The 10446-nt window shown below is 36.8% G+C and overlaps 1 protein-coding gene across 2 annotated transcripts in view; it reads left to right on the forward strand.

The window, feature by feature from the left end:
• Positions 1–5675, forward strand: part of banp (BTG3 associated nuclear protein) — a 35856-nt gene extending 30181 nt beyond the window's left edge. For both annotated transcript variants that reach the window (XM_052544310.1, XM_052544311.1), the window contains exon 13: positions 4665–5675. In XM_052544310.1, the coding sequence (XP_052400270.1) occupies positions 4665–4775 (111 nt within the window). In that variant the 3' untranslated portion in view covers positions 4776–5675. The remainder of the gene's footprint in view (positions 1–4664) is intronic.
• The last annotated feature ends 4771 nt before the right edge of the window (positions 5676–10446 follow it).

Genomic DNA, 10446 nt, shown 5'->3' on the forward strand with positions numbered 1-10446 from the left:
TTCAGCTTCTAACCATTGATTCTGGTTAAAATACATCCATAATCCATAATATTGCTTTCTGGAGTGAAACATACCTCTCATCTGGATCAGGAGAGACATATGCACAGATCAAGCACCGTTTACTTGGTGAAAACAGTCCAAAATGGTTCTAAACAAATGTGTTTCCAGCTCATGGAAAACCTGGAAATTAGAGTGGGATAAAATGTGATTTGTATAATAAACAAAATAATAATATAGTAAAGTCTCATGGAAAGTCATGGATAAGTAATGCATTTTCATTAATGACCATGTATTAATAGTGGAAAAGCCATAGAAAGTCATTAATTCAATTCAAAAGAGTAGGAACCCTGTGGAAATTGTAACCCAAGTGCAGACCGTTGCTCTTTGGCACACATTTTTGTCATTTTGCACATTATCGTTGAATACAATTGAGTGAAATGGACTATAACAAATAAATATATTGACATAATTAAAATATTTTCACTGAACGTCAAAATGCTGAGGCACAAACCAACGAGAACATCAAGCATTTCAAAGCCCTTTGTTGTGACCGTCCCTCTTACATTTTTTTAAAAACACTCACGGCACTAGCACGCACCCCCAATATGGCTTTTGTGAGCACGGGAATGTGAGCTATTTGGTAACAGGGAGGAGGACGAGGCCTTTACCACAGTTGCCCTTTAAAGTGGTTAGGCTGGTACAACTTAAACCTCTTTAGACCATTTGGGCGCTTATGGTTTGAATCGTCTTAAAGGGCATTTCCTGTTTAAAATCAGTAATTTTTTCAATTTGCTTTATTAATGCATTGTGCATATTGTGCTCGATTATCATCGCACGTTATTTCAGAAAAAAAAAGTCTTAAAATGTTTTATATAAATATAAATTACATGCTTGCTCCGCCTCTGAAACGACTTTCCTATACTGATGACATCAGCAAGAACTCTTATTTTTCAGCCCCTCCCCCTTCTCTATACGCTGCTGTAAACAAAGGCAATAAAAACAAACAAATGCTCCCCTTCCTCTCTTTGAAGTGCATTCTTTCATCGGATGTGCTGTAACACAGCCAAATTGGTTGTACGGCTTGTTATCTGAGTGACCTGCATCTTTCTTTTCCTCTTTCTCTCTCTCATGGACACACACACTTGTGTTTTGGCCGACCTTCAAATATGTAGTGTCTCATCTTTGTCTAAGCAGGCTGTACCGAACCCCTGAAAACAAGCAGTTTGTGGGACCGTTTTGATGATTGCATCCGTACGCAGACCCCATCAGAGGGTCTTAGATTTACCTCTAGCTTCACCTATTGCTTTACTTGGTGTTCTGGACGCCTTCCAAATTGGCTCTGCAATCATACTGTACACATCAAAGCTTTTGGAAAACTGTTAATGGACTATGATGCTTGAATAGAGCACAACATTTGACGCAGTCAAGCGAGTAAAATCGATTCTAGATTAGCGCCGTTCTGTGACAAACCACCTGTCAGTGTGACATGGGGATAAAATAAACAGCTGTCAGAGGAAATTAATATGAATGATGACATGAGCTCACTTAGTAGTGGAGCTGTGCTAAAGTTGGCAAACAGAAAAACTACCGGCTGTTTTTGGAAGACAGTTTGGTGGAAACTTTGTTTACATGGAAATCAATTTTTGCATGTTTTATATCTTGCTCTTTTTTTTTTATTGTAAAATGTAAATGTAAATCTATATCGCAACCTGGATAAAGACATTATGTATTTAGTGTATTTATATTTTCATACATGTATACATGCATTAATTTGATTCAGTTTAAATAGTCTCTACTAGTTGCAGATGTGACTTGATTTTTCATCCGGTTCTTTTATCGTAGCCACACCCACAGTGAGATCCTATTGGTCCAAATTCCTGCTCTAAAGATCAAATATAATCTGATTGGCTGTGATTGTTGTGTTGTGCGCTGTTTTTCATTCAAAACTTGGACACTTGTCATATATAGTCGGAGAGCATGTGAAAAAAATAACAGCAAGGAATAAGAAATACTTAAATTATACATTTTAATAAAAGTATAAGAAATCAACCTTGGTGAAATAAAACAAATAAAGTTATTAGAAATAAAGACCAAATAAATGTATTATAAGTAGATACTGGCGACAAAAATCAAATATAAGAAAAATAAAAACTGTGGAACATTAGTGGATTTAAAGTAAAATGTAAAAAGATAAAATAAATAAAAGTGGATATTGGGGAAAATTATTAAATATAATGATTACAAAATAAATAAATACCAAGGATGTTAGTGAAAAAACTTATAGTAAATTTGTGAATTTTAGGTAGACATCATGGACAAAAAATTTATATAATAATCAGAAACTAACATTAAAACAAACAAACATAAAAATAACATTAGTGGAAAATAAATCAAGTATAAATAAGTAATTCAATAAATGCATATTAAGTGGACATCAGAGAAAAAAAATTAATATCATTATCACAAAATAAATAAAAAACAACAAAAAATGTCAAACTTAACAATGGTGTACCTCAGGTAAAAAATTTAAATAACAAATAATAGTTGAATTTTTACTTCATTGACCCATTGCAACCTACTTGATGAGCTAAGAAGCCAAATGATATCACAATGCTTTAAACTATAGGAAAGCTTAATAATTGGTCAACTTAGTTGAGCAGCCGTCTTCTTGCACCTGAGGTCACAGCAATTATTTCTGTTTGAAGTTTAGCTCTCATCTGCTGCACAAAACATGTGGTAGTGTTTACAGACAATTTTTCATGAGCACACCCCTTTATTTTTTCATTTAATAGCTTCCATATCACACATCCGATCACTACAGATAAAAATCGAGGCTCTGTTCTCTGTACAGTCCGACAGAAGTGTTTGAAAGTGATGCTTTTGAGCGATTCAGTCATAGTCTCTAATGAGTGCCCTCTTGTGGAGCTGCAGGAAATCAGCCCCTGTGGAGTGTACACTTAGCACCTAAGATGAAAACACAGCTCGTGAGCGTCTCGCATCAGGCAGGCTGTGTTATAAGAGTCTTGGCACTTCGGGGCCGTGCCCTTGAGTACAGTCTGAGCCTGTGCACCGAGCAGGTGTGCGGTCTGTTCCTCTGGCGTGTGTTGAGGAAGGAATGACTCACTGCACATACTCTGAAGTGACTCATCCTGCGTCGTCTCCCCCTGCATCACTCCCTCTTCCCTTTTTTTTCTTTTTTTGAGGCAGTGTTTTTATTTCGACGACTGGGATTGAATGTAGCCTTTGTCTGACCCTTTCCTTTTTTCTCCTTGTTTTCCATCTCTTGCTGTTGTCCTGATCTTTGGTTTAGTTGTATCCATCTGTACACCTGTCAGTGTTGTAATGGTCTGCTTTCACTGCCTACATTACTATGCTAAAGCGGGTGGTTTTAAGGCTGGTCAAATGACAGGATGTGCAGCGCTGCGATAGATATGTATCGGCTGACAGTGATTCCACTTTACATTGGAATCTTAATAAAACAGACATTCCAGACCGTGCTGCAGACAAACACTTCTATTGAACATTGTTTCTTTAATGCCAAGAGTTCATTTGGGTGTATCTCTCCAAGACACACTGTCACTATGAACTTTGTGCATTAATGTAGTATTCAGCCGATGTTTGGTCAGTGTCATATATATATACACAAACCCAATTCCAAAAATGTTGGGACACTGTACAAATTGTGAATAAAAACAGAATGCAATGATGTGGAATTTTCAAATTTCAATATTTTATTCAGAATACAACATAGATGACATATCAAATGTTTAAACTGGGAAAATGGATCATTTTAAGGGAAAATAAGTTGATTTTAAATTTCATGGCATCGACACATCTCAAAAAAGTTGGGACAAGGCCATGTTTACCACTGTGTGGCATCCCCTCTTCTTTTTCTAACAGTCTGCAAACGTCTGGGGACTGAGGAGACAAGTTGCTCAAGTTTAGGAATAGGAATGTTGCCCCATTCTTGTCTTGTTAATACAGGCTTCTAGTTGCTCAACCGTCTTAGGTCTTCTTTGTCGCATCTTCCTCTTTATGATGCGCCAAATGTTTTCTATTGGTGAAAGAATTGATGCAGTATGTGGTCTGGCATTGTCATGTTGGAAAATGCAAAGTCTTCCCTGAAAGAGACGACGTCTGGATGGGAGCATATGTTGTTCTAGAACTTGGATATACCTTTCAGCATTGATGGTGCCTCTCCAGATGTGTAAGGTGTCCATGCCACACACACTCATGCAACCCCATACCATCAGAGATGCAGACTTCTGAACTGAGCGCTGATAACAACTTGAGTTGTCCTTGTCCTCTTAAGTCCGGATGACATGGCGTCCCAGTTTTCCAAAAAGAACTTCAAATTTTGATTCGTCTGACCACAGAACAGTTTTCCACTTTGCCACAGTCCATTTTAAATGAGCCTTGGCCCACAGAAAACGCCTTTCAATTTTTTTGGAATCGGGTTTGTATATATATACACACTACAAGTCGATATGTCAAAATAAGCTCTAATATTTCACCTGGTGGTGTGAATTTGAGGTGGAAGGGATGGAGGTGGCAGATGGAGTTAATGTTCAGGAAGCCTGTTTGAAACAATGAGTATTTTTGCAGTTGCATTTGGTTTTCTAATGGCACAAAAATGACACATTCGCTCTGTTTTTGCTTCTCAGGCTGAAGGTCTGACTCCAGCTCTGCAGGCGGAGATGGATGTGAAGGATGCCATTCAGCTCCAGCAGGCCGAGAACGGAGAGGTGGTCCAGATACAGATGCCAGGCACTTGAGCCACTCACGTGCAAACTTCTCACATGTGCGTAAACAAAGACATTTGGCTAGAGAGTCGGAGAGAGGGTGAAACTGAGGAGCGTGGCCACTCAAACTCAAATTCTCAACATAAACCACCACCGTATGTCAACAGTTATTGACTAAATCCAAGTGAAACAAATGCAGTTTAACATGTCAGCTCATATGGAAACTACTGGCCGTCCCCCACCAATAACAGTCATTGCATCCGGTCTACTTAGTAACGTAAAAGCAATGCTTGCTTCATCGCTGGTTCGTCCAATCTCTCCGACACTGAACAAAACAGTAAAAAATAGAAGTCTTTTTTCCCTCTCCGGTCTGTCTGAAGTACCTTACACACAAAGAACAGGCATGTTTTACTAAAGATTCAAGCAGACAGTCAAGTTACTGGGCTTTGACTCGTCACAAGTGTCATTTTTAGTACATGAGCGTCACACTTTGTAGGCTTTACCTATCCGATATTACAAAAAAGCAGCAGTGTAAAATATGCTTCAATTCATAATCCAAGATTTTTCCGGTTTGCTTTGCTTTTGTGACTTGTGTGTGCGTGTGTGTGTTTGTATCGGTGGAGATCTGGGGGTTTATTTCAGGGCCGCCCCGTCTTCATTTATCAGTAATTAATTTGTTTTCATAATGGTTGTCTAAATACTTTTTGTTTCATATTACATTATTGTATGAAAAAAAAAAAAACTACTGAAAGTTTTGCGGAGATTTTGTAGGGCAGTTTACTAATGCACAGGAAAATATGAAAACAATGTGTTAATGTAGTATATGAAATATGTACTTTTTCATGTATATAAATATTATATATATATATATATATACATATATTTGTGTATGAAGGATTTGTTCAAACTGAATAAATGACCTTTGTTTTGAAATACAGCGTCTGTCAGACAACATTAGTAAAAATTCAGCAAAAAGTCATTGTCAATAGTGTTTTATGATGTTTTAAAGCACAGCCCACACAGACGTCACTTTCAAACCAAGCAGCTTTCTGTTGGACATCGTAACAAATTTCCATGACCAATTTTACCAGGAGTGAAATCTGTGTCACGCGAAACTCTCAAGGCACAATTTCTATCGAAATGACTTGATTTTGCTGTGAAATGTTGCAAAGATGTGATTTATGTTTCATACCAGTTTTTTGGCAGGTCATAATGTTTATTGGTCATAATGAGTGTTTGATGACACAAATTGTGTGTGTGAGAGTGAGATTATGGGTATTTGGAATCTCATTCCTTACTATGCATACCAATTTTTCAGCATGCATTAAGTAAATTGGGACAGTATGCAAAAGAACAAAACCTCCAACACAATAACACTACAAATGTCCCACAATGCAATATGCCTGAATTGCTTTTTTGTTCTTTGTCTTTCTTTTTGAGTCATCTTGACTCATTTGATTTCAAAATAAGTTGAATTAGATTTTTTTTTAAAAATGGTTGAAATTTAAAATTCTTAAAAATTCACAATAAGGGGTTTTCAATAGCTGGTTTTTAAAATATTACCTCAAATGATAAGTATGTGATGTTAGTTATTATCATGAACTCTAACCTTGTCACTGGATCTTTAAAAAAAATAGACATGGCCTTTAACTTGAAAATAGATTAGTGATTAAATTCTCACTCAATTTCAGGGTTCCTTGAAATTATAATTTCAAACAAAATGCTATTGTTCTTTTAAAACATGTTTTGCGCCAACCTTGTTATATTCAAAATATTGTGGGGGTTGAAAATCTGTGCAAAATATTCAGTTCATTTAATATTCTTGTGCTTCGTGCAATGACAACAATATTTTTCCACCACAGAATTGAACTTTTGAGCTTTACAAATAAAAATCCAATCTCTCAAATATAATGTTAATTTAAAAAAAAAATCTTAAATGACACAATATAACAGGGTTGAACAGCTGTTTTTCAGCTGCTGATTCTTAATTTATCACCCCAAATGTAGAAATATGTTTAATAGCTTTAAAGAGAACGAGTAGGTATTTATTTTTGCAAACTCTAGCTGTCAACCCCGTTACATTCCAACTATTGTGGGGTTGGAGATCTTTGCAAAATGTTTAATAAAGCCATTGTTCTTGTGCCATGTGAAATAAGAACAATATTTTTCCAGCAAAAAAATTTCTAATTTTTTTCCACAACAGAGTTGAATTTTGAGTTAGACAGGTCCAATTACCTTACCTACACTTTTTTTTTAAACCTAGGTCAGAAATCTCTCAAATACAGTGTCAAGAACATTTCAAAACTAAATATCACAATAAAACAGGGTTGAACCGTGGTTTTTTAAAATAATACAATTATGAAAAAAGAATGTGATAATAGCTTTAAAAAGAAAAGACCAAACACGTACTAAAATGTCACAGCATAACAGGGTTGAACGTTGTTAGAATAAAATAGTTAAAAAAGAAACACTTAATTTCAGTAAAGGCAAAGTAAAAAAAAAAGTTTGTGTAAATGTGATTTAATGTGACTGCGCAAATTGGTTGATATTTAATGGGGAAACAGCCCTAACATTTAACAACAAACTAATTATATATATATATATATATATATATATATATATATATATATATATATATATATATATATATATATATATATATATTCAGCTTTACAAACAAAAAAGTGATTAGATTCTTTATCATAGTAAATTATGAGGATACTTTGCACACAAGTTTAGTTTCCTGACAACGGCCCATACTACAGTATTCAAAGCAGATCCAGTCCAAACAAAGCCATTATTCCACACACATTATTGCAAGTTAAGTGTCGGTGTTGATTTAGTGTTGAGCCACTGAACAGTCATCACACGCACTGTGGTTTAATGATTGCAATCTAATGACCGGGAGTGATTAGAAGCAAGCGGCAATGCATTCGGTTGCTATGTTTGTTTTATATTTATGTGATTTACTTCAGTGACCAGAACACCATAGCGAGAGTCATGAGACCCATGTTTTGGTTTGTGAGATCACCATATATTCTCTCTAGAGCCCCCCAAAACTCCTACTCTGACTCCCTCGTCTCTAATGGGATCAAGTCAGCCTCTCCCCCGTTCTGAAATCACGGATGGAATATCCCGTATTGTAGTAGTCTGGATTTTAAGGTCTCCGGCCAGGCGCCACTGAGCGATTTGTTATGGCAATGAAACATAGTTGCTAACGTATCCTCTCCCGCTGCTATGGGTTTTGGTCAGATTATTTGTATCTTTAGAGCAGGGGTGAGGACATAAAAAAAAGAAATATTTTTTTTTGTTTTCCCACGCTTTCTGTAACATAATGGTGTATTTTGGATTGCGTTCAGAAAGTGTCCCATATAAACACTGATAAAAACATCTCTCTATTTCCTTTTGTTTTCTTTTAGTCTCAAAGTCTCCTATTACCAGGGGCGGATTTAGACATTTTGGGGCCCAAGGCAAACACAGACATGGGGCCCTCTACATCTCTTGTTTCCCTCCTTTTGTCAATCCTTATTTAAAAAAAAAGCCCTACTTGTTACTTCTCTTCAGCAGTCTTCACACAGCAATGATGTATAAACATCTGCCGTGTTTCCACTATCGAGCTAGGACCGGGCTCTAGTGCGTGCCAGGGCCAGTCGCGTTTCCACTGTCACTTCCGGGGCTTGATCGTGCCTCGCCGGGGCTTCCTCGGGGCCAACGGCCAGTGTTTTTTGGCCCGACGAAAACCTTGAGCCAAAGCGGGCCAGCTGGGGCTAGAGGAGGGGTTATAAACAAAGGCGGAGTTTCTCCGTGTCTAGAGAGCGTCAGCGCGGATCATTTCAGAAAGATAACAGCTTTAACACCAGCATTAACGACGTTTTAAAATAAGTTGAGCTCAAAACTCACTCTTAGTTCGCAGCAAGTGTTTGCTTGATCCGATGTGGATTATAATCACTAAACAAGGCAGAAATATTTATAAGCGATGTAATAGACTATGCAGGCTAAACATTAACGTTACCATAGTAAACATGTTAAATATGACCGCTTGGAGAAATCAGACGTCAGCTTCTTATTCTCTATCACAATTGTGTATTTATTAAGTAACATTTTATCTGTCGTCTCGTTTCAAGAGTTTAGCTCCACGTTGCATATCATCAAAATATAATAATGATTTTTGTTCGGGAGCTTTTATAAAAATAGAGAGTCTGCGCCGAGGATCATTTAAGAAAGATAACAGCTTTAACACCAGCATTAAACACTTTTTTTTTTTAAATAAGTCGAGCTCAAAACTCTCTTTCAGTCAGCAGCGAGTGTTTGAAATAACTTGATCCAATGTGGATAATCACCATACAAGGCAGAAATATGTATAAGCGATGAAAAAGATATGCACGCTAAACATATTACCATAGTAAACATGATAAAATATGACCGCTTGAAGAAATCAGATGTCAGCTTCTTATTCTCTATCACAATCGTGTATTAAGTATAACTTATATTATCTTTCACAAGCCTCGTCTCGAGTTTATCTCACGTTGCCTATCATAAAAGAATATAGCCTAATAATGTTTTTTGTTCGGGAGCTTTTATAAAAATAGAGATATTATCATTCATTCTAAATGGGACGGCTATACTGTGGCTAATAAACAGAGACAGACTCGACTGAATAAGCAGGCTATTGTCATAAGCGTTAAAAATAAATAAATAAAATAGAAATAAGTGTATTTATGTGTGATTAATTTTGAGTCCTGATAAATTAAATCAATTCTATAGTTAAAACATCGATGATTTTGAATTTGAATATATAACAAAGCATGCAAACAAACGGCCTCTTTTAAGCCCTGGCTCGCACTGGGCCGACAGTGGAAATGCGGCTAGTGACTGCTAGTACTCATTACTCATCAATTTTCCTAAAAACTTTTTGCTTTCTTCCTGTTTCTTCCTTTTTTCAGCACCGCTTGGGTAGCTTCGCTTCATTTTTACTGTCAACACTCTCTCTCTGTACACAATGTCTATCACTGTCAATCACTTCTTCTTCGTCAGTTTTTTTGGCGCATTACAGCCTTGTCACTTTCGCAGATGCGCAGTAAGTGAAATAATGGAATAGTCCAATGTAGTGAGGTGGGGGGGGGGGGGCCTCCTGTCTGCGACACTAATGATTTGATGCCATTTTTCGCAAATGGAGTTTTAGAAATATATATTTTGCACGAAGTAAAAAAAAAATAAAAATCTTTAAGCAAGTTAATGGGGCATTTTGGGGGCCCCTAGGTAGCTCGGGGCCCAAGGCAATTGCCGACCTTTGCCTAATGGTAAAGTCCGCCCCTGCCTATTACCCGTCTTCTGTACACCATCCACCCGTCTCTCTTAAGGAATCTATCACTTTCTTCATCTTTTCCCTCTGTTTTCCGGTTCTCACACTTGTTCTCATCATCCCACTCTTTTCTCGGGTGGAGTCTAGTGGAATCCTCTTTTAATTAATAGAGTTTAGTCGGCCTCTCCCCTTTAGAAGATGAAGATGAAATGGCCCAGAATATAACATCTAATTTGTCTTATATTGAATAACATGTCTTTATGTATTTGAGAAAATGTGTTACAGTTTTTATGAAATCATATCAGCGTCCTCAGTATCACTTTCAACCCTGTTATTCCAATCATTCTTTATAATAAAAGCCAGGTCCTTAGTGATGTGATCCTGATAAGGATGTTTAATGGG

The sequence above is a fragment of the Carassius gibelio genome, chromosome A25, assembly GCF_023724105.1.
Source record: "Carassius gibelio isolate Cgi1373 ecotype wild population from Czech Republic chromosome A25, carGib1.2-hapl.c, whole genome shotgun sequence".
Classification (NCBI taxonomy): Eukaryota; Metazoa; Chordata; class Actinopteri; order Cypriniformes; family Cyprinidae; genus Carassius; species Carassius gibelio.